This window comes from Felis catus, chromosome E1 (genome assembly GCF_018350175.1).
Source record: "Felis catus isolate Fca126 chromosome E1, F.catus_Fca126_mat1.0, whole genome shotgun sequence".
NCBI lineage: Eukaryota > Metazoa > Chordata > Mammalia > Carnivora > Felidae > Felis > Felis catus.
In genome coordinates this window covers 27,022,919-27,048,141 of record NC_058381.1, presented here as the reverse complement: position 1 = coordinate 27,048,141, position 25,223 = coordinate 27,022,919, and the positions used below count along the sequence as shown (strand labels likewise).

General features: G+C 37.3%; 1 protein-coding gene across 16 annotated transcripts in view; it reads left to right on the top strand.

The window, feature by feature from the left end:
* Positions 1-25,223, top strand: part of RPS6KB1 (ribosomal protein S6 kinase B1) — a 111,762-nt gene that overhangs the window by 13,700 nt on the left and 72,839 nt on the right. For 11 of the 16 annotated variants that reach the window (XM_045045144.1, XM_045045143.1, XM_045045145.1 and 8 more), the window contains 10 exons: positions 7,997-8,144; positions 10,258-10,315; positions 11,757-11,857; positions 13,839-13,929; positions 14,116-14,206; positions 14,693-14,800; positions 15,095-15,157; positions 15,344-15,421; positions 21,264-21,371; positions 24,190-24,302. In XM_045045144.1, the coding sequence (XP_044901079.1) occupies positions 7,997-8,144; positions 10,258-10,315; positions 11,757-11,857; positions 13,839-13,929; positions 14,116-14,206; positions 14,693-14,800; positions 15,095-15,157; positions 15,344-15,421; positions 21,264-21,371; positions 24,190-24,302 (959 nt within the window). Of the gene's footprint in view, positions 1-7,996; positions 8,145-10,257; positions 10,316-10,511; positions 10,585-10,685; positions 11,203-11,756; positions 11,858-13,838; positions 13,930-14,115; positions 14,213-14,692; positions 14,801-15,094; positions 15,158-15,343; positions 15,422-21,263; positions 21,372-24,189; positions 24,303-24,557; position 25,223 lie in introns of those variants that run through there. The other 5 variants (XM_023244407.2, XM_045045148.1, XR_006589868.1 and 2 more) reach the window with 5 other exon arrangements.

Here is a 25,223-nt window from a genome sequence, read left to right as displayed (position 1 = left end):
TTCTGTAGAGTACACCTTTCCAAGTGGTAGCAATCTACCTGTTTTTGGTCCTCCATCTTCTGTAGTTTCTAATGATTTTTTTTTTTCCTTCTTGCTTTTTATTTTTGTCTCTGATTTTTGAACCTGTTAGGGTTATATGGATGGAATCAACTTCTTTTGAGTTATTTCTTTGTGCAGGCATTTAGGCTTGATAATACCCTACTCTACTAAGTCATTATTGCTTTATCCTGCTCTGTTTTCACCTTTTGAGGTGTGGAGTTAGGTGCATTTCCTAGTTTTATTGAAAAAGGATTATGTGTATTTGGTTTCTTGTTCTTTTTGTTTGGGACTGATTTCTGAAAAGATCGCACCGTCTTAAAACAAGTCTTAGTAGAAAACTATTAAAAGACAGTCAAAATGACTTTTAACAAAAATTACAGCGTTTGTAATACTTTGACCTTTATCTTCTTCCTGATTTTTACTTAAGCGGTATGCATGACTTTACTTTACAAGGTGAGGAACAAATGTTATGACCACAACTTTATTGGTGATTGTCTTTTTTTTTTTTTTAAGTTTGTTTGTTTATTTAAATAATCTCTATATAACATGGGGCTTGCATTCATGACCCCAAGATCAAGAGTCCCATACTCTTCCAACTGAGCCAGCCAGGTGCTTCTGGTGATTGTCTTTTTTTTTTTTTCTTTCTTTTTTTTTTTTAATGTTTGTTTATATTTGAGAGAGAGAGAGAGAGAGAGAGATCGGGGGAGGGACAGAGAGAGACGGAGACAGAATCTGAAGCAGGCTCCAGGCTCTGAGCTGTCAGCACAGAGCCCAACTCGGGGCTCAAACTCACCAGCAGTGAGTGAGATCATGACCTGAGCTGACGTCTGACCCTTAACCGACTAGGCCACCCAGGTGCTCCACCCCCCTTCCCCACTGATTGTCTTAAAGAACCAATTTAGATACTCTTTTTTTTTTTTTTTTTTAATGTTTTATTTATTTTGAGAGAAGGCGCGTGCATACGTGTATGAGCGGGGCAGTGACAGAGAGGAGAGAATCCCTCTCTCTGTGGGGAGAAAGAGAATCCCAAGCAGGCTCTGTGCTGTCATTGGGGCTTGATCCCACAAACTGTGAGATTGTGACCTGAACTGAAATCAAGAGTTGGATGCTTAACTGACAGAGGCAACCAGGCGCTCCAGCAATTTAGATATTCTGAACATCAGTTTCTGTATCAATAAGTCAGAATTAATGTACTGTCTGGCTTTCCCATTGGAAACATTTTAGATTAATTATTGATCTGTAAAACCTGTTAGATATAGAATTGGAGATGGTGTAGTAATGCTTGTTCTCGGAATGTTGAAAGAAGTACTGGTCAAGATTCTTAGGTTAATTTATTCCTTTTGATATATTTTATAATCAGGGCTGACCATAATTAGTCCTAATTCTATCTTGAGTGAAGTATGTTTCTGGCATGGGTATCTTTAATGAAAAGAAGAAGATGTTGTTTTTTTCTACTGATGGTGGATGGGTGCTATGTATTGGGAAATCCATAGATTTAATTATTGCTAAATGTCGGACCTCCTTTTTGGGCCCAGGCTTCTAAAACCTAACTTGCTTGCCTCTCCTTCTGCTTAGCATTCCCTCCTACTCTCAGGGTTTTTCTTTCCCTAAGCCTGGCTATAGAATCAGATATTGTCTCATTTTTTCCCCCTTGTTGCCCCTGAAAATAAGCTCACAGGGTAAATAATGAAAGAGGTTGCTAGGATTAAGTCCATAATTTTGATTCCTGACTAGCTAAGATGACTGTATGCTGCCTTTGAGCTTCTTTATTTTGACTTTATTATCCTGGAAGCAGAGCATACTAATGCTCTTGAACTCAGTATGTGGTAAGAACATCTCTTTTTCCCTCCTTGAAGATGAAATCAAAGTAGAACCAGGTGTCTTTTATCTTAAATGAGGGGTGCATTTGGACAGTCTGTCTGAATTTATCAATTATCTTGGGATTTTTTTTACAGGAATGGTACCATTTGGGTATTTTCTTATGGTGGAATGTTGAGGAAAAGACTATTTCCCTTTCTTACCAGTTGCAACAAAAATGTATCCTGGAAGCAAAATACTATTGCCTATGGCATTAGTTCAGGCCACACTGTAAATTTTAGACCCTTTGGTTAAAGGCTTGTGGTTCACAGATTGGTCATACTTCTTCCATTCTTTCTTTTATTGAATCAATTGAAAACCAGCAGTGTGCCAGGCATTATGCTAGAAACTAGGATTTAGTGTTTGAGGCAAATGTAGTCTCTGCCTATCACTCTGCTTACTATATAATTCAAGGGAAAAACTGATAAGCTTATTGTTACCATTTCTCTTCTATACTGTGGTCAAAATCCTTTCTACTTTGGGGTTGGAGCCTCTCTCACCTTTTATCATTTTTTTCTTCACTCCTAAGCCTTGTCATCCTGGATGTCTTCATTCTCCTTGTATTAAGTAAGTAATCCATAGCTTGGCCTTCTAATCTTAACTCCATCAGGTTTCACTTCCATTCCACTTTACCAGTCTCCATGACTGTATTCTTCATCTCTGAAGTATTGGGTTATAATACAACAATAACTTTCTTCTTTATTCCCACAATGCATGGTCTTTGACCCTAAACCTTTTAGTCCTTTCACATTTTTGTTTTTTTCCTGAAGTTCTTAAGTCCCTTCTTATTTCACTTTGTTTTGAATCCAGCCTAATCAGCATAATCTGCCATTTCAGTCACTTGCTAGCCCCATTGACCTTATGTTTAGGAAAGTCCTAATCTTAATCAATTTCATTGTTAATGCTCTTTTATTCCTGTATGTCAGCTGCTGGAACATTGCTGGCAAAAATCACACAAACTTGTAGGTTGCTGCTGAAACAAATTCATAGTCCCCAACCTATTTGGACCCCCAGTACTCACCAACTATTTTTTACATGTCCTTAGACAACTCCTTACATTCTCTACAACTTTGCTATCAGTCCCTCTTTCCTCTTTTTTTTTTTTTCCCAACGTTTATTTATTTTTGGGACAGAGAGAGACAGAGCATGAACGGGGGAGGGGCAGAGAGAGAGGGAGACACAGAATCGGAAACAGGCTCCAGGCTCCGAGCCATCAGCCCAGAGCCCAACGCGGGGCTCGAACTCATGGACCGCGAGATCGTGACCTGGCTAAAGTCGGACGCTTAACCGACTGCGCCACCCAGGCGCCCCCCTCTTTCCTCTTTTAATAGACTGCCTCTCTTTTTATTTGAGGCTGTCACATGTGATTTCCTTTTACTTCCTGTTCTGATCCCTACCCCTAATACCATATTAATCTGCATTTTCACCTGTCTTTACTTCCTTCTTTCCAGTGTTAGTGGGAAATGTATTCTTCCTTCTTTCCAAGGTTAAGCCCATTCTTTATGTTTTGGATCTCATCCCTTTTTGCCTGTATGGGGTCTTTGTCACTTCTTTCTCTCTTTCCATCCTCTATCCTATCTTCTTTCTTTGTTTAAATATATTTATGTCTTTGCCATGTTTAGTAAAACAAATCCTTCGATCATACAAAGTCTCCCTATAGCTTCCACCCTCTTCGCCTTTCATACCTGAATTTCTTGAGAAGTCATGTTTTATTGTTTTTTGTTTGTTTGTTTGTTTGTTTTTACTTACTATACTTTGACTTAATGACTCTACTATTTGAATGAAAGTCTTGTTCCCTAAGTCACCACTAATCTCCTAATGGCTGAATCTAGCGGTCTTTCTTTATTTAATTCATCTTTAATTTAGCTCTCTGTTGTATTGAAGCTATTGACCACAGCATTTTGAAACTCTCTTTCCTTGACTTCTGTGATTCTACTTTACTAATTTTTCATCTTATCTCCTAGTCTTTTGCTTCTCAGACTTTCTCAGAATTTCTTATTTAAAAAATTCAAACTGGGAGGCCTGGGTGGCTCAGTCGGTTAAGCATCTGACTCTTGGTTTTGGCTCAGGTCATGATCTCATGGTTCATGAGTTCAAGCCTCTGTCAGTGCAGAGCCTGTTGGCAGGATTCTCTCTCTCTGCCTCACTGCTCCTCCCCTCCCCACCCCCCCATCTCTCTTGCTATCAAAATAAATAAACTTTAAAAAAAACCTCAAACCTCCTGAGCAGTTAAGAAATAATGTATCTTTAAAATTTTTCAAACTTTCCAAAAAGTTGCTAGAATAGTACAGTGAACACCAATTAAGTTTGCCATATTTTGTCTACCCCCACTTTCTTCATCCCTTCCATGTATATGTGTATTTATGTATATTCAGAATTTTAATTTTTTTGCTGTACAATTTGAAAGTTAATTCTAGCCATCATGGTGTTTCACCTTTATTTTCTTTAATCTCTCTCTCTCTGGTTTTTAAGTTTATTTTGAGAGAGAGGGAGTGTGAGGGGAGGGGCAGAGAGAGAGAGAGAGAGAGAGAGAGAGGGAGGGAATCCCAAGCAGGCTTCGTGCTGTCAGCCCGATGTGGGACTCTATCTCATGAACCATGGGAACTGAGCCAAAATTAAGAGTCAGATGTTTTACTGACTAAGCCACGTAGGTGCCCCTGTATCTCTTAAGAGTAAGGGCGTTTTCATATGTAAGAGCTCAGGTCAGTTGTTTTACACAGTATCCCTTAATTTGGATATATTTCCTTGTTTACTTATAAAAACATGTACATTTTAAACTTAGGTTAAATATTTTTTGTAGGAGTATTATGTCCTCAGTGCATGGGCTCAGGAAGTACATTATGTTCTATTCTGTTATTTGGTGAAATTGAGTTTGATCACTTGGTTAAGGTAGTGTCTGACAGGCTTGCCATAGTACAGGTACTCTCTTCCCTTTGAAATTATTTACTAAAAAAATTTTTTTTTAAATGTTTATTTATTTTTGAGAGAGAGAGAGAGAGAGAGAGAGAGAGAGAGAGAGAGACAGAGCTCAAGTAGGGGAAGGGCGGAGAGAGAGACACACACAGAATCCGAAGCAGGCTCTAGGCTCTGGGCTGTCAGCACAGAGCCCGACGCGAGGCTGAAACCCACAAACCATGAGATCGTGACCTGAGCTGAAGTTGGACACTTAATTGATTGAGCCACCCAGGCACCCCTAAATTAATAAGCATCTATGGTATAGTATTTAGGGATATGAATAGTTTATTCTAATACTGTTTTTAATATTTAGCGATATGAATAGTCTATTCTAATAATTTTTTTTTAAAGTAATCTCTATGCCCAACATGGGACTCGAACTCATGACCAAGAGCTGGACGCTCCACCAACCAAGCCAGTCAGGCACCCCATCCTAATAATCTTTTATCTAGTGGTTTTTATCATCCTTTGTTTCTTACCCAAATCAAATATTACTAGGGTGATTACAAAATGGAGACTTTTCTATTTTTATTATTTTGTTTCTATATTGTCATTCTTCTAGAAAGAGTTTTTCATACTTAAAAAATTTTTTTTAATTTTATTTTTTATTTTTTTAAATTTACATCCAAATTAGCATATAGTGCAACAGTGATTTCAGGAGTAGATTCCTTAGTGCCCCTTATATACATTTTTAAATTTAATTTTTTTTTTTTTAACGTTTACTTATTTTTGAGACAGAGAGAGACAGAGCATGAATGGGGGAGGGTCAGAGAGAGGGAGACACAGAATCTGAAACAGGCTCCAGAGGCTCTGAGCTGTCAGCACAGAGCCCGACGCGGGGCTCGAACCCACGGACTGCAAGATCATGACCTGAGCCGAAGTCGGCCGCTTAACCGACTGAGCCACCCAGGTGCCCCTAAATTTGATTTTTAAGAGTCAGTATGGACTTTTTATTTTCAGTGTTTTACCATTTCATTATTCATTTTGGTTCTCAAATTGTCTCAAATTTTGCTGGAGAGCTCTCTGTTAAGATGGGTTCTATGTCCTTTTGACATATCCTTGTCAGTTTTTTAGTACTTCCTGGTATAATAGAGTGCTCCAGATTTACCTTGCACTTTCCCTTACCCTGGTTTAGAATGATCTTTTTCTCTAAGGAACCCTGGTTTCTTTTGGTGGAGAAACCAAGATCTAGGTGCCAGCTATGCTCCTTACTACTAAGGTATCCACTCTTTCAGTGGATAGAGCAAGGAAGTTTTTGTTTTTAAATCATGGCTTCAAATTGATATCCCTAATTCCAGTCCAGTTCCATAGGGCTTTTCTTCTCTCAATCCATATTTGTATCTCTGTTTTTCCACAGTGAAAAGCTTGGTAGCAACATCAGTAAAGTTACTTATTTGCTCGGTTGTACAATACACGCATAATAGTTTGAGAAATATAATACCAATACTACCAGCAGCTACAAACCTACTAAGTGTGGTTTAAACTTTGCAGTTTTTGTTATGCTTACATATACATCATTAAGACTGCAGTGTAAAGTTATTTAAATGGCATTTTTCTCCTGTGGTAAAATTGTCACTATAATTTTCAGTTACATTTTTGTATTTCTTTTTATTCAATTTTATTTCCCTCCCCCATCCTTGTCGATTTAATTTTACTTTTGGAATGTATAAAACATTAACATGGTTCAGAATTCAAAAACCTCCATTTTATAGTCACAGTAATATATGATTTAGGTACAGAAAAAATTAATGCTAAAACCTTTGAGGTTTTACTTGGAAGGTATACTGAGAAGTCTGATTTCCCTTCTTACCTTTCTACTTGTCATTAGCTTTTGGCTTCTCTTAGTTGTGTTCATTATTAAAGATACAAGGACATACAGATATATATTCTTCTATCCTCTTTCTTACACAAAAGGTAACATACTACTGTGATACTGCTATGCTGTGTTATGCTATGCTATGCTCTTTTGCACCTTCCTTTCATAGAGCTATTCCCCATTCTTTTACACATTAGGTAGTCAATATTCTATGCATGGGCATTTTGGTTATTTCCAACCTTCTACTTTGCAGCTGATAACCTGTGTATATACTTTTTCATGTTACATGTACCAGAACTTAGTCCTATAATCTAAACAGACTTAACATGTCTAAAACAGTGCATCATTTTCCCCAATACTTTTTTCTTGACTTCCATTCCCTGTTATTGAATGATAACCATCATCTATCCTGTTACTTATGCAGAAACCATGGTATCATCATTTCTTCTCATACCTAGTTAGTCAGCAAGTGCTGATGATGCATCTTTATCTTTTTATTTTTTTCTCAACTTAATTCCCTTAGTTACAATAGGACTCTACCTAAGGTCTTACTTTGCTTAATTTACTGTACTAGCCTCCTAATTGCTCTCATTTCTTCCCTAAAATTCCACACTGCTATTAAAACTGTCTGTCTTAAAGCCAAGGGTTTTTCATTTGTCTAACCTTAATATTTCTCCTGTGCTTCTAAGATTCAAATGCTTTTGTCTAGATGCCTAGGCCTTATATTTCCTGGTCTCCACCCAGATATCCAGCCTAATTTCTAGCCCTTCTTACCATACTGAGCTACTTATAGATTCCTTAGACATGTCCTGTCAAGCCTCTTTTGCACTGGAAATGCCTTTCTTTACCCTCTACATTTCATTTTAATTATTTTTCACTGTACACCTTAGGTATTGCCCCTTCCAGGAACACTTCTTGCCAGGTCAGATGCAGTTCTCCATTCTCCCGTAGCACCTTGTGCTTACCTGCATTGACTTACCTCTCTTCCCTGGGACTTCGGACTCCTATAGGCTGGAGACTTCTGTTAGTTCTGCTTTCTTATTGCAGAGCCTCGAGCATAGTAGACATTCAATAGTTAGTGAATATATGAATAAACTTGATCTGTTTACATTTTTTAAAAAGGTATCTAGGTTTTCATTTACATGTTCACTGCAGAGAGTCTAGACAGTGCATATAAGAAGTGAATGGCTTCCATTATTCCTAGCTCCGTCTTTAGTGGGAACTATGATTAATAGTTTTAATATTGGCAAGAAAAGCACAAAATAGATTTTCCAGATACTATAAAAATGTCTACTGTTATGTTCTTATAGATCATCTCTTTTCCTTTAGGCAATGATAGTAAGAAATGCTAAAGATACAGCTCATACAAAAGCAGAACGGAATATTCTGGAGGAAGTAAAGCATCCCTTCATTGTGGATTTAATTTATGCCTTTCAGACCGGTGGAAAACTCTACCTCATCCTTGAGTATCTCAGCGGTCAGTACACTCAGTTTGGTGTAATTATTTGCATTTGCTCCAGAAACTGGGTCAAAATTATTTTCCAATGGAAAAATGCTTTCCCCAATGTGATTAAATATTCTTAAAATTGACAAATACATTGACATAAGGAATTCAGATATTACCAAATGTTTCTTTTTGCAGAAAAATGTGAAGGAAACTTTAAAGGTTAAAGTTTTTTTCCCCATCTGTAAAATTTTATCTTAATCCTTATCCCTTTGTAATCAATTACATAAATAACAAACCCCTAATTGATAGCCATCACATTGACTGCACTTGGGTAAGATACTATAATTTACATGAATCATCAAAGCATTTTTTCTCAATTGAAGTGGAAAACTTACTGAGAGTATTGTTTAAGCTATTGAATATTTTTGGAATTGGATCTCTAAAGAGAATAATTTTTTGGTTTAATATAGCTTTTTTGATAGACTATGAAGTTTACATTGGAAAACATCCACACTTTCTAGGATTTACCACCTCCTAGAAACTTGTTGCTTCCTTATCATTTCTAGATCACAAGTATCTATTTCCAGCAAGCACATGTGAGTTTTCTGAATAACAGATTTCACAATGGTCTGTAACATGGAACAGAAAGCTGCAGAATTTCGCTTTTATGTGACTGTTGCCATTTTTTTCATTTTTTGGTAGCTTTATTTTGACATAATTTCAGATTTACACAGAAAAGTTGCAGAAATAGTACAAAGACTTCTCACACATCCTTCACCTAGATATCCCAAACATTTTACCAGTTTTGTTTCATCCTTCTTTTTCTCTCTCTTTATGTGTATATATACATATTTATGTGTGTGTGTGTATATATATATATATGTGTGTGTGTGTGTACATATATACACACACATGTATTTGTATATATATTTTTTTTCTGGACTGCTCAAGAGAGTGTTGCAGACATGATTTCCCATTGCCCCTAAATACTTCAGTGTATATTTTCTGAAATCAATGCAGTATCTTACTTAACTCTACTAAAAGGATCAAAAATAGGAAATTAACGTTGATACAGTAATATCTCTCAGTTTCCTTTAATCTGTAACAGTTCTTCATTCTTTCTTTGTCTTTCTTGACCTTAGCATTTTTGAAGCGTATAGGGCAATTATTTTGTAGAGCACATCAATTTGGGCTTATCTGATGTTTCCTCAAGATTAGGTTCAGGTCATGCATTTTTGGGAGGACCATCGAAGTGACACTGTGTCCTTCTCTGTCAGATCAGGAGGTACATGATATTTATATCTTTGTCCCATTACTGTTGATGTTAACTTTGATCACATGTATGAGGTGGCGTCTACCAGTTTTTTCCCTGGTGAAATTTTCCCTTTGTAATGAATAAGTATCTTGAGATACTTCGGGATTATTTAAATATCTCGTCTCTCATCAAACTTTCACATACAGTTTTAGCATTCATTGATTCTTGCTTGAAACACTTAACTATGATGATTGCCAACTGATTTTTCTTATTCCATCATACCTCATTCATTTATTATTTGGCATTTTACTGTAATGAAGAACTTTCCCTTCTCTCCCATTTTAAAAATTTATTGATCTCTTCTTTGATTTACATCATTGTGGACTCATGGATTCTAAGGTTATTCAGTGGGATATAATTCTTTATTATCATTATTTATTTTAATATTCAGAATAGTGCCATGCTTTTAAGAAAGCTGCTGCCAGATTCCTCTAGATTAAGAATTCTGAAAATATGGAATAAGGGCATTTACTAATTTTAATTTGTAAGGGTGGCTCAATTATATACTGACACTTTTCTGCTTAGGTTAAACTGTTAGAGAAGCTTTAACCAAGATTTCTTTTAACCTCAGGTCTGGAATCTATAACTATTTTGAAGTTTATAGATGTAAAACCTAGAATTCCAAAACTTATATATTTCACATAAGAATAAGAACACTGCTAAAAATAGAATCCTGAGGACTTAGTTTTAAACCTATAGTTTTTAGTATCTGTTTTTTAAGGAGCTGATGCCTTTTAATTGTGGTTAAAAGGAAAGCACAGCCCTCATTAGAAATGGGTTGGAAATGAAGATTGTTCTATTTCTAATGTCTTTTCCTTTTCCTTACAGGAGGAGAATTATTTATGCAGTTAGAAAGAGAAGGAATATTTATGGAAGACACAGCCTGGTAAGTGAAATTTTTGTGGTTGCATGGATTCAGGTAATGGTTCACATAGTTAAAAGTAAAGCCCTGTTCTCACTGTGGGCAGCCAAATGATTCAATAAATTGTTCTGGAGCCAGTCAGTCACTCAGAACTTCAAGGGGGAGAAGTATCTATGGGACTGGGCAGCTTTTGGAGGTCACGTCATTCCTTTGCCCCCAGGCCTTGGGTGGAACGCTCTTCACGCCAGTCCTTAACAGAACCATTCTCACTGGGGCTTTCTTTCCTTGAATTGGTAAGCTGCCTGCCTTGGCTGTGGGTGAGTGTGGTTTTCCGGTGAAACTTTATGTGTGGAACAATGGAAAGTATCAGAAATCATCTCCTCTTTTTTTTTAGACTTTCCAGTTCCCAAGGTGCAGTCTTAGGGAGGTGATAAACCGGCACACATCATCTGTGGATTGATTCTATGGCCAGGATGGGATCTACCCTTATATTTCTTAAGATGGCATCTGCTTCAAATTAAAAATATACACATCCTTTTGTGAGAGGACAGTATTGGGTAACAATAAATCAGTTTATCCTACACATTAATTGAATAGAAAACACTTAAATGTTTTTTCTACCTTAATTACCAAACTGCATTCCATTGTTTAATTTCAGGCCTTTTCTAACACAGAAGCTGCATTTAAGAGCCTTAGGGATGAAGTGCCCTTTTTTGGAGGAGGCTCTCTGAGCCATGTTGGAGGCTGTGTTTGTGGTCCTGCTGGCTGTGAAACTGCCTCAGTCCTCTAGGACACACCCTCTCCATCCTGGAGTAATCTGCAGGATTGCAACATTGTTATGCAGCCAGTATTGCAGTGCCTTGTGCTTTTCGAATCCAGACAGGGTTGACTCAGCCCTTTATTCTTTTGAGGTAGATAAATTTGAGTGTCACACAGTTTATAGTTGTGGGCTGGCTGGCAAGAGGGAGGGCAGATACTGTGGGCATGAACTGTATATAAATAGCAGCTGTGTTAAGGGATGAGCGGGCTTCTAAGGGTCAGGTTATTTATAAGGTATCTTTTGAAACTAAGACTTAATCTCTAAGAATAACAAAGTTCCTATGTCCTGTGGGATTTTAAAATTGGGGGTGGGTGGGAGAAAATTGCTTTGATCTGAATGACTATTGGCCTAATTGCCACACAGAACAAAAACCAGTGACAGTTTGGCATATTCTGGACTTCTTTGCAATTTTAGCAGTATGTTCTAATGATGAAATTAAACATAGTTTCACTAAATAAGTGAAACATAAATGTCATCATGCCTGTTGGCAGCATCCTATGCCATCTCTTTCCCCCATCCCCACCCCCATCCCCACTAATTTGGTCTCTGGTGCATGTCTATTTCTTTCAAGGAATTTTGCTCCATACATAAACTGCTTTGAGTATATTACTCTTTTTAATTTTATTAAATCACTTTTGTTTCCAGCTTTTACTTGGCAGAAATCTCCATGGCTTTGGGGCATTTACATCAAAAGGGGATCATCTACAGAGACCTGAAGCCGGAGAATATCATGCTAAATCACCAAGGTGGAGATATACCGTAAACAATTCTATAGTAAATAATCATCTTAAAATCCTCCCTCACAGGTCATGGTCATTTTTCAAAGCCCCATAGTCACGTATCTATTATTATACATTCTTCCCTCAGAATTTACGGCATCATAATACTTGCTGAAATTTAGGTATTTAGGTATTTGTAATTGATGAGATTAGAGGGAGTTAAGGATAATTGGCCACTCAACCCTTTCAGTTTAATCCTTGGTCTGTATAGCTTATAATTCTTTTGAAATCTTTACATATCAAAAGCCAGTCCAACTCTAATTTTGGTTTGTTCCTTAAATTGGAAAGTAAATCTTAACTATAAATTGGGTTTTCCTTAAGGATAAAAATACATAAATATTAGAATCAGTACTTTTTATGATAAATTTTCTTGATGCTATGAAAAAAAGGATTAGAATGGAACAAAAATATTTGATATAGCCTTGGAAAGAAAATGTTTATTGTAGGCATCGGTTTATTCTTGCTCTTTGTAACAACAAACATAAAAATCAGAAAGGCTTGGGGCACCTGGGTGGCTCAGTCGGTTAAGCGTCTGACTTCAGCTCAGGTCATGATCTCACAGTCTGTGGGTTTGAGCCCCGCATCGGGCTCTGTGCTGACAGCTCAGAGCCTGGAGCCTGCTTCCGATTCTGTGTCTCCCTCTCTCTCTGCCCTTCCCCTGCTCATGCTCTGTCTCTCTCTGTCGCAAAAATAAATAAAAACATTAAAAAAAAAAATTTAGAAAGGCTAATATTCTGTACAGCTATAGGTAGAGTAGACTGAGTCTTGATTACAACTGCATGCTGCTACAGACCGTTCGATTTATGCAAGAGTAATATGGGCTATGTAGACTTTGCAGTTCAATCAACCAACCAGGCTGTTGGGGTGCTGGTAGCAACAGCTGATCTTTCAAGGTTTACAAAACGATACACGAGGTAGTTAAGAGTTTTAAATTCTTGGACAGGAAATGGTGTGTGGACAACTGACACTAGTATAAATCCATTTCAAACTGTGTTTTTCTTCTTTCTTTCCTTTTTTTTTTTTTTTTTTTTTTTGGAGAAATGCTGTACTTAACCAAGTATATCATGGGAGTCTATGTATCTCCCTTCCTCCCTCCCAGTTCTGCTCTCATCCCCCCAAACTTGGATTCTGATTCTGAATTCTAAGGCAAAGGATAGAATAGGGAAGTGACTAGTTAACTTCTTTGATCCATAAACTTGAGTGTGTCAGTGTCAGGTAGTTCTGTGAAAATAAAGGTCATATTTCTTCTGTGTCAGAGTGAAGTACACATTTACATTTGAATCAGTAGGCCATTGCCTTTTCTTTTTTCTGAAACAACCCTGGAATAGTAGGGTCCCTGGGATTGTTGAACCATGGGATATCTAATAACAGTTCAGTAAAGCTAAACTTGAACTGAAATGTTCTTTGTGTAAGGTAGTCAGTTTTTTACTTTCTGAGCAAGAGATGACGGTCCCATGCCATGTAGCAATTTCATTTCTTTTTCTGAACTGGCAGGATTAGCAGAATAAGCTAACTTGTTACAGTGACTTTCTGAGACCATTTTAAAAACTCAAGTCACAGTTCACTGTGGTAAAAGTTACATATTTGAAGTACAGGTTAACACCTTTGTTAAAAAGGTACAGCATATCTTTATTAGGGGTTGTATACTTAAGCCAGATTTTGGAGAATTTTTCCAGCGTTTACTTTCTCAGGATGGTAGAGAATTCTAGGTATAGGTAAAGCTGGAGCCTTTGGCAAAAGATGACTACACTAGCCTTGTAGGGAGTTAGCATCTCATTTTATGGATGGTACCTTGCTAGTTCTTTGTATCTTCAAAAAAATATTTAAGGCAGAAAAAGTTAATAATTAATAATCTACATTATTGTAGATTATTGTCTTGTATGATACATTCAAACACTGTACATACTTAGAATTCTCAGAATAACCATGCTATGATCTTTCATTGTAGGTCATGTGAAACTAACAGACTTTGGACTATGCAAGGAATCTATTCATGATGGAACAGTCACACACACATTTTGTGGAACAATAGAATACATGTGAGCTGCATGTTGAAAGAAATATAACTGGTTTGGGGGTAATAGCTGACTTTTACCTGGCTATGTAATAATAGTGTGCTATATTTTCGATAGCAACAATTGGCTCTGTATATTGTTTTTAAAATTCTAATTCAGATGACATGCAGATGGGTGAATTTTTTAGGAGTATTATTTTTCTCATTGTAGGGCCCCTGAAATCTTGATGAGAAGTGGCCACAATCGTGCTGTGGATTGGTGGAGTTTGGGAGCATTAATGTATGACATGCTGACTGGAGCAGTAGGTGCACAGTTAAAAGCTGCATGTATTCTGGTCTGTGCTGGGTAGTTATAAATCATTATAGGAAGAGACCTTTTCTGTGCTTTCTAAAAGTGTTACTGATGGAGTAAAAAAAAAATTTAAAAAATCATGCTAATAATGCTTTATTAGTAGTACTTAAAAAAAACATTTTTTTTTTAAATGATCTGCCACGGCAGTCCTGTGAAACAGGTATAAAAAAGGTACTGCCCTTATTTTGTAAATAGAGAAAGTAAAGAATATAAGCACATGGCTCATATATTACCACACAAAGTTAATAGTGGAAACCCAGTTTCTTCTAGGATGTTGCTGTTTCTTCTGTCCCATTGCTTAAAAACTACAGATCTTTAGCAGTCAGCCCATATCACAGCATATATTTCTGATGTCTATGCATAACTGACTAATTCAGGAAATTGATGATTTTATTTTTTTTATATGCTGATTTTTCTCACTCTCTTCTGCTCCTAGCCCCCGTTCACTGGGGAGAATAGAAAGAAAACAATTGACAAAATCCTCAAATGTAAACTCAATTTGCCTCCCTACCTCACACAAGAAGCCAGAGATCTGCTTAAAAAGGTAGGACACCAAACAATAAGCCACAACTACTGGGATTTAAATGGATATAATTGTATATACGTTTTGAATAAAGAATCATACACATATATTAAAAAAAGAAAGCCTACAGTTTTTGCAGGTAAAGTACAAATTTGTTTAAAGATTTTCTTTACTTTTTATTCCTAAACAGTATTTAGTAGTAATTAATAAATCATATTTTCTCAAAATAGATTAGCAGTATAGACAAGCAAATTTTATAAATGAAAACTAATCAATTTGACTAAGGTTCATCAATTTTTTTCCCCCTCCCTAAAGCTGCTGAAAAGAAATGCTGCTTCTCGTCTTGGAGCTGGTCCTGGGGATGCTGGAGAAGTTCAAGTAGGGATTGATCTGTTTGGTGGTTTGAGTGGAAGATAGTGCTAATTTTATGTATTTGTGAAGCTTGTATGTAGTTGTTTAAAGTACAGCTTATTTTGTGATTGGTGTAACTTCAAATAGGCAGTTACTTTGTCAATCCAGTGAAGTCTGTTTCCCTTGATTTTTCTTTCTGGTCCTTTTTTCTAGGCTCATCCATTCTTCAGGCATATTAATTGGGAAGAACTGCTGGCTAGGAAGGTGGAACCCCCTTTTAAACCTCTGTTGGTATGTATACACGAAAGCATATTATTTGAAAGACCTTGTGCTTTTTTAGAATAAGAAAATCTCAGAGCATTCAGAAACATTTTGTTTATATTAACAATTCGGAAAACTTTGACTTCTCTTCAGAATCTTTATTCTATGCAGTCTTTTCAAGGACTTACTACCAGTAGCAATTGATGAGTATAGGATGATTAACTTTTTTTTAAGGCTTATTTTTGAGAGAGAAAGAGAAAGTATAAACGGGGGAGGGGCAGAGAAAGTGGAAGACAGAGAGTCCCAAGCAGGCTCTGCGCTGTCAATGCAAAGCCTGATGTGGGGCTCAAACCCACAAACTCTGAGGTCATGACCAGTGGCAAAGTTGTACGTTAAACCACCTAAGCCACCCAGACACCCCTATGTTAACTATTTTTAGGTTGGTTGCTAAAGACAATTAAATATTTCAAGTAGTTGGAACATTTTTTAATTTTTTTTTAATGTTTATTTTTGAAGGAAAGGGAGACAGAGCATGAGTGGGGGAGGGGCAGAGAGAGAGGGAGACCTAGAATTCGAGGCAGGCTCCAGGCTCTGAGCTGTCAGTGCAGAGCCCAGCGCGGGGCTCGCACCCACAAACCACGAGATCATGACCTGAGCCAAAGTTGGTTGCCCAACAGACTGAGCCACCCAGGTGCCCCTAGTAGTTGAAACTTTTTTGCATTTTTTTTTTTTTTTTGCTTAGATCTACCCTATTTTAAAATAAAGTTAAAAAAAATTTTAATGTTTTATTTATTTATTTGCTTATAAATGTTTATTTGTTTTGAGAGAGTGAAAGAACGTGAGGAGGGGAGGGGCAGAGAGAGAGAGGGCCAAGCAGGCTCCCTGCTGTCAGTGCAGAGTCCAGTGCAGGGCTCGATCCCACGAACCGTGAGATCATGACCTAAGCTGAAATCAAGAGTCAGATGCTTAACTGACTGAGCCACCCGGGCACCACAAAAGTTTTATTTATTTAAGTAATCTGTGCATCCCACATGGGGGTTGACCTCACAATCCTGAGATCCAGGAGTCTCATGCTCTTCCAACTGAGCCAGCCAGGTGCCCCATTTTATTTGTTATTTCTAATTGAAGTTTAGTTGATGTATAATATTATATAAGTTTCAGGTATATAGCATAATCATTTAACATTTATATACATAACAAAATAGTTATCAAGGTAAGTGTGGTTACCCTCTGATTCAACCTTATTTTGAATTGAATTTTCTGGAAATTTTTTCTTAAAAATACAGCATATATGTGTATTAGTTTGCTAGGGTTGCTGTAACAAAGTACCACAGACTAGGTGGCTTAAAGCAGAAGTTTATTGTATTCCAGCTCTGGAGACTAGATGTCCAAGGTTAAGATGTTGACAGGCTTGGTTTCTTCTGAAGGCTCTGAGAAACTTCTCTTCCATTCTGCCACTCTCCTGGCTTTTGGTGGTTTGCTAATAACAATCTTTGGCGATCCTTGGCTTGTAGGCATATCACCCGATCCCTGCTTTTCTGTTTGCATTTTCCTTTTATGCAGATCTGTGTCCAGATTTTCCCTTTTTATCAGGATACCACTCATACTGAATTAGGATCTTCCCTGCTCCAGAATGGCCTCATCTTAACTAATTTCATCTTCACTGACTCTCATTCCAAACAAGGTTCCATTCGGAGGTCCTGGGGGTTAGAACTTCAACATAATGAATGTTGAGGGGGGCATAACTCAGATCATTACAATATGTTTATGAGTAAATGGGTTAGTGTGTTTTTGTCTTTCTCCCACCTCAGAATGTGAGAAAACATAGTTTATATTTCTTGAAATGAAGGTGGAAGAGGAGGAGGATAATGATGATGATAATTTGGTCCTGGAGCACAGGTTAACTTGCTTTAAAATTTTCACATATACGGGGCGCCTGGGTGGCGCAGTCGGCTAAGCGTCTGACTTCAGCCAGGTCACGATCTCGCGGTCCGGGAGTTCGAGCCCCGCATCAGGCTCTGGGCTGATGGCTCAGAGCCTGGAGCCTGTTTCCGATTCTGTGTCTCCCTCTCTCTCTGCCCCTCCCCCGTTCATGCTCTGTCTCTCTCTGTCCCAAATAAATAAATAAACGTTGAAAAAAAAAATTAAAAAAATAAAAATAAATAAAATTTTCACATATACAATTGTAAGGATAATTAACCCTCATGTACCAATTGTCCAGCTTGTCAGGTCATCTTATTTAAACGTAAATGTAACTGCTATGCTATCATTACAACTAAAAAGCTGACAAGTTCCCCAGTTTCTTTTGTTTTGTTTTGCTCCCCATTGGTTTTGTTTCAGTGATGATTCAATCAAGGTCTATGTACAGTATGGTTATTGTGTCTCTTAGTTCTCTTTCCATCTGTAGATAATATCCACTCCCGCTCAATTCCTCTCCTGAGGACTTACTGAAGAAACTGGGTTATTTGTTCTGTAGGGTTCCTTACATTTTGATTTTGTTGATTTTTAACCCCATAGTGTCATTGACCATATTCATCTGTTCCCTGTATTTCTGAAACCTAGTAGTTAGATTTAGATGCTTAATCTGATTCTGATTAAACTTTTGATGTTGTATGTTTTGGTCATTTGTATTTTTTTTTTTTTTTTTTTTTTTTTTTAGTAATGTTAGTGGTCATTGATCATTGCCTACATCAGTAATTCTCAGCTAAGTTCAATTTGCCAAGGTTTGGAGACAAGTTGTCACAATTTGGGGAGGGGATACTACTGGAATGCAGTGGATAGAGGCCAGAGATGCTCCAGACATCCTATATTACACAGGACAGGCCTCTACAAGAATTATGAAGCCCAAGATGTCAGTAGTGCGGAGATTGAGAAACTCTAGCCTAGTTTCAAGATTTCATTAGGGGTTTGCAAAATTGTTTTATTTTAATACTATTATTCATTCTTCATTACTGAATTTATCCATAAAGAAAAACTCTTACATTTCCTACAGGAAAGGCAGGATAAATGTTTCTTTCCCAGTTTTCAAAATAATAAATTAGTTCCATAACATCTTCCCAATTGACCAATGAATTCTATGATTTTTTTTTAAGTATGATTATGAATTCATGCCTTTTATTTGTGTTTCAATCCATTGCACTAATCTTTAGTGATGCTCACCTTTTATCATCTTTGGACACCGGGTGCTTCTTCATATTGGTTCCTAAGCTCTTTTGACATGACCACAAAGTCTGTTGTACCAGAGAGAAAGAATTAAGGAAACAGATGTAGTTAGATTTAGGTGACATTTTTGTCAATAGTACCCGAAGCTATCTACACATTCAATGCAATCCCAATCAAAATTGCACCAGCATTCTTCTCGAAGCTGGAACAAGCAATCCTAAAATTTGTATGGAACCAGAAAAGGCCCCGAATAGCCAAAGTAATTTTGAAGAAGACCAAAGCAGGAGGCATCACAATCCCAGACTTTAGCCTCTACTACAAAGCTGTAATCATCAAGACAGCATGGTATTGACACAAAAATAGAACACAGACCAATGGAATAGAATAGAAACCCCAGAACTAGACCCACAAAAGTATGGCCAACTCATCTTTGACAAAGCAGGAAAGAATATCCAATGGAAAAAAGACAGTCTCTAACAAATGGTGCTGGGAGAACTGGATGGACAGCAACATGCAGAAGGATGAAACTAGACCACTTTCTTACACCATTCACAAAAAACAAACTCAAAATGGATAAAGGACCTGAATGTGAGACAGGAAACCATCAAAACCCTAGAGGAGAAAGCAGGGAAAAACCTCTCTGACCTCAGCCACAGCAATTTCTTACTTGACACATCCCCAAAGGCAAGGGAATTAAAAGCAAAAATGAACTATTGGGACCTCATGAAGATAAAAAGCTTCTGCACAGCAAAGGAAACAATCATCAAAACTAAAAGGCAACCAACAGAATGGGAAAAAGATATTTGCAAATGACATATCGGACCAAGGGGTAGTATCCAAAATCTATAAAGAGCTCACCAAACTCCACACCCGAAAAACAAATAATCCAGTGAAGAAATGGGCAGAAACCATGAATAAACACTTCTCTAAAGAAGACATCCAGATGGCCAACAGGCACATGAAAAGATGTTCAACGTCGCTCCTCATCAGGGAAATACAAATCAAAACCACACTCAGATATCACCTCACGCCAGTCAGAGTGGCTAAAATGAACAAAACAGGAGACTATAGATGCTGGTGAGGTTGTGGAGAAGTGGGAGCCCTCTTGTACTGTTGGTGGGAATGCAAACTGGTGCAGCCGCTCTGGAAAACAGTGTGGAGGTTCCTCAAAAAATTAAAAATAGACCTACCCTATTACCCAGCAGTAGCACTACTAGGAATTTACCCAAGGGATACAGGAGTACTGATGCATAGGGGCACTTGTACCCCAATGTTTATAGCAGCACTTTCAACAATAGCTAAATTATGGAAAGAGTCTAAATGTCCATCAACCGACGAATGGATAAAGAAATTGTGGTTTATATACACGATGGAATACTACGTGGCAATGAGAAAGAATGAAATATGGCCTTTTGTAGCAACGTGGGTGGAACTGGAGAGTGTTATGCTAAGTGAAATAAGTCATACAGAGAAGGACAGATTCCATATGTTTTCACTCTTATGTGGATCCTGAGAAACTTAACAAGACCATGGGAGAGGGGAAGAAAAAAAAATGGTTAGAGAGGGAGGGAGCCAAAACATAAGAGACTCCTAAAAACTGAGAACAAACTGAGGGTTTATGGGGGGTGGGAGGGCGGGGTGGGTGGGTGATGGGTATTGAGGAGGGCACCTGTTGGGATGAGCACTGGGTGTTGTATGGAAACCAATTTGACAATAAATTTCATAAAAAAAAAAAAAAGATTTGGGTGACATTTTTCACAAGAAAATATACTCAAACAGTAGAATGTTGTTATTTCTCCCTGAGCAGTCTAAAGGGATGAAATAAGCTATAGAAAGAAACTTTAGAGCATTTACAAATGTGTTTTGTGTTAAATCTCTGCTTCAGTAGTTTCTCAGGTTTATTATAAACCTGCAGTGGCCAACTGAGCAAATTATATCTAACAAGGAATTTAGCCAATGGACTAGGCACACTGAAGCTTTGTAAGTGGGGAAGATTGACATTCAGATTTTTTTGGAGGGGGTGGGAATGTGAGAGAGCACATGTGGGAGGAGCAGAGGGAGAGGGAAAGAGAATCCCAAGCATGTTCCATGCCCAACCCAGAGCCCAAAGCAAGGCTTGATCCCTCAACTGTGAGGTCATGACCTGGGTGGAAATAGAGAGTCAGATGCTTGGGGTGTGGCGGGGGCGGGGGGGGGGGGTGCCTGGATGGCTCAGTCGGTTAAGCGTCTAACTCTTGATTTTGGCTCAGGTCATGATCTCACTTGAGCCACGCGATGGGCTCCACACTGACAGCGCAGAGCCTGCTTGGAATTCTCTCTCTTTCTTTCTCCACCCCCCCCCCCCCACTCTCCCCCTCTCAAAATAAGTAAACTTAAAAAAAAAAAAGCTAAAAAAAAAGTAAAAAGAGTTGGACACCACCCAGGTGATCTGACAGACTTTTTATAAGAATGATAAAGAATGGTAAGGGTGTACTATAATCTATTTTAATATATGTCTAAAGTTTGAAGATATAATTTGACCTTTGATACGTTCCACCTGTATTTATTATTCTTTAGTCTTTGTCTACTAAGAGTATTCTGATATTTTATTACAGTCAAATCCTGTGAAAAGAGTTCTATCTAGAGTCTTGTCTAATGCAAGTAATGCATTTGATTGATATATATAACACAGACATTCATCATTTTCTAATCATTTTGTTTTTTCATAAAGCAATCTGAGGAGGATGTGAGTCAGTTTGATTCAAAGTTTACACGTCAGACACCTGTTGACAGCCCAGATGACTCAACTCTCAGTGAAAGTGCCAACCAGGTCTTTCTGGTAAGTGAAAGAATTTCATATTGCCACAAGAAATTTAAGTATTAGGATGGGCCCTTTTCAATAAGAAAATTCAATTTGCTTCTTTGCAGTTCATGTAGATAACCTGAGATGCTGTTTTTTATTAAGTTTTCTAACTTGCTAAATTAAAAAATTCTCATAATCCAGAATCCATTTTAGCAATTAGAATAGGACTGTATGATTCTTTGGAGTATACATGGGCCACTGACTTAAAATGATGTTTGGCTTAGCAAATCTCAATTGAAAGTCACACAGTTATAACAGTAGGAGAAGAGCTCACTGTAACTATTCTATTCCTGAAATAGCTACAAATTTTTGGTACTTTTTAGTGTAACTTTGTAGGGGATTTTTAACCTGTCAATAGTGAATATTTGGCATCAAAACATATTGGTTCATATGTAATAGTAAATAAATTAATCCTCATTGTAGAAGTTTCTGTACTGTTTTATACCTTGTCTCTTCAGGTAGAAAAACAGCTTTTAGATTTTTTTTAAAGATTTTTTAGATTTTGATCAAAAACCTCATTTTGTATCTTTTTTTTTGTTGTTACTTGTCATTATCCTTTGTCATTTCTTTTTGGACTACATCTAGAGAGAGTGGAATATGGAGAAAGTAAGCATTTGGAAAGTTTTTTTTGTTTTGTTTTTTGTTTTTTTTTCTTTTTTTTTCTATTTCTGAGTTTACCACATTTATCACCAACTTAATTGTCCATTTTTTTTTATACTGTTCACAGTGTAATACACAGTGTTGTATATTTTGGGGTGGAGGGTAAGTTCTAAAGTTAGCATGGAATGCAAAAATTATGTATGGTCAAAATTATTCTTAAATCACCATAGTACAGTATGGCTTTGAGTAACTAACATTGAATAATAATATTATAAGTGTATGATTGTATAGTGTTATAAGAATAGAGCATATATGCAAAATATAATTTTACAATCTTTTTAATTACATAGGAGATGAAATATGAATGAACGTTGTTAAGTTTATATCTACACGATGCAAAGTCATGGTATACTCCTTGGTAAAATATCTTGTGTTCAGTTAGTGAAGTAGACATGATTCATTTTATTTTTCTTTTCTAAATTTTTTTTTAACATTTATTTTTGAGAGACAGATACAGAGCACGAGTGAGGGAGGAGCAGAGAGAGAGGGAGACACAGAACCCAAAGCAGGCTCCAGGCTCTGAGTTGTCAGCACAGAGCCTAATACAGGGCTCAAACTCATGAACCATGAGATCATGATCTGGGCCACCCAAGCACCCCAACAGGATTCATTTAAATTCTGGCATCGCTTTCTTTTTTTCCTCTTCTGTGGAATTTTGTTTTCTACTGATGTGGAGTTTATACCTTTGATTTAACATAGAGATCTTTTCCTCAGTTGGGCATTGCAGAGTTTCAACTAGTTTGACAGTTTTCCCCCCATAAAAAAGTCTAGAAATGTCTTATCTCACTACAAAGAAATCCAAAGTTGTGGTGGCAAAATTAACATAACTAGGCTCTCGTTGCCAGTTAAAGTATTGTTGAACTTTTCATAATTACTTAAATTGGCCAACTAATGAACATAAGAATAATTCATTTGTTAGGTTGTAGCCAGATTTCTGTATATAAAGTCAATCTCTTTAGAAATTAATAAAAATCAGTAACATCCTACTTACTTGGGGATTGTGGTTATAACAACTTCAGTTTAATAATTATTTAAATTCCTCTCACAGAATTAAAGGACATTCAAAGATGATCAAGGTACAGCCTGGTCCTCTTGGTAGTTATGGCTTTAGTTCACTAGACTATGTGGGGAAATGGCTTCTGAAGTCCACATGTACCTGTCACAAAGTATATGCACTAGAGAATGTACCTCACTCTTTAGGACTTCACCCAGAGCCTTGTTGAGTCGTTTTACTATAATTCATATGCCTATATATAGATGACTGGAATAATAAATAAAAGGGAAGATAGATGGAGGACTGATTGATAGGACATTGGCAGCAAGAGAAAGGACAACTGGTGTGGCCTAATAGCAAGGTCCAAGAAAGAACTAAAGCTAGCAAAACTGAATAATTGCGAATTAAAAAAATTTAGTTTTTTTTTTAATCATGAAAATATCAAATCTATCCAGTCATTGGTATAAAATCAGAAGATCACACATGCCAATTTAAAGAATTGTATTTTGGGGCGCCTGGGTGGCGCAGTCGGTTAAGCGTCCGACTTCAGCCAGGTCACGATCTCGCGGTCCGTGAGTTCGAGCCCCGCGTCGGGCTCTGGGCTGATGGCTCGAAGCCTGGAGCCTGTTTCTGATTCTGTGTCTCCCTCTCTCTCTGCCCCTCCCCCGTTCATGCTCTGTCTCTGTCCCAAAAATAAATAAACATTGAAAAAAAAAATTAAAAAAAAAAAAAAAAAGACTTGTATTTTTACTTTGTCCTAATAATGAGAAACTGGGGAGTGATAATCTTAGTTGCTTATGTGCATGTGGCTAGAAACCCTAGAATTTTCTTTGCATATATCATATTTAATATCTTAATGTGGAGCCTACAATTTCCTGTTTTGTTCTACTCCTTTCAGTAGAGTAGAATATTCTTTGCAGGCATACGAGGCTCAATTAAATTCTGCCTTCTTGAGGTCTGTGCCTGAAGAAATGGTTGGAAAGAAGCTAAAAGATGTGAAATGAGACTGGGGAGACGGGTGTATACAGAGCAGTGGTTTTAGGTGTGCATTGTCGTTTTGGTGTGTCAGAGACTGAAACTACATTTTCTTGATTCATATAACAAAATGCCATTCTGTAGTCTACTTTTTCTGTCTTTCAGGGTTTTACATATGTTGCTCCATCTGTACTTGAAAGTGTGAAAGAAAAATTTTCCTTTGAACCAAAAATCCGATCACCTCGAAGATTTATTGGCAGCCCGCGAACACCTGTCAGGTATTCAGAGTTTGTTGTTCTTTCTTTTTTTTCTTTTCCTTTTTTTTTTTTTAACCTAGAAGAGCATCACTTAAATGTGTGCCAAGTTACATAAACAAAAGAGGTGTCATACTCTATTTAGCTAACGTAAGAACAGCATCTACATCTTCGTATATTGAATGCTATATAGTTTACCTTCCCTCCTGTGAAAGAAAGTAAGCTACTCTATTGGCAAATGTCTTCTTTACCCATTATTCAACATTTATTGTGTGCCAGGGGCTGTGCTACATGCTGGGGACACGTGATTAACATAGGAATTGTCCTTGTTCTGATGAAGCTTACAATTGAGTGAGAAGAGAGTCACAATAACTAAAGAAGGAAATACAAAAAATATGTAAGCACAAGTAGTGTTCAAGTACTATTTGAAGAAAAATAGAGTGTGGTGGTAGAGAGCAGAGAATAATAGCAAGGGGGCTCCTATTCATGGTCGTCAGAGAAAGGTCTCTCAGGTGAAGTAACATCTAAGAATGAAGAGAAAAAGCCACCCATACAAAAAATAGAAGTACAAGGGTGTTACAGGTACAGCAACAGCCCATGCAAAAGCCCCAAGGGAGGAAAAATCTTGGTCTTCATAATGAAAGGGTGGTCAACATTCCTGACATGTGAGTTTGTCTTAAATACATTTAAATGCAGTGGGAAGCTGTTTTAAGTAGGGAAGTACAATGACTTTAAAAAAAAAAAAAAAAGTATCATTGAGTATTTTACAAAGGCAGGTACAGAGATAAAGAGACCAGTTAGGAAATTCTAGCAGTTAGTCTAGAGGAGCAATGGCTCAAATTTAGCCTTTGTACTAATTCACACAAAAATAAAATTGAATGAAAATAAGTGTCATCCCTTTAAATGTAAGGGAAATATTTCCTGTTGAGATAATCCTTGAGATAA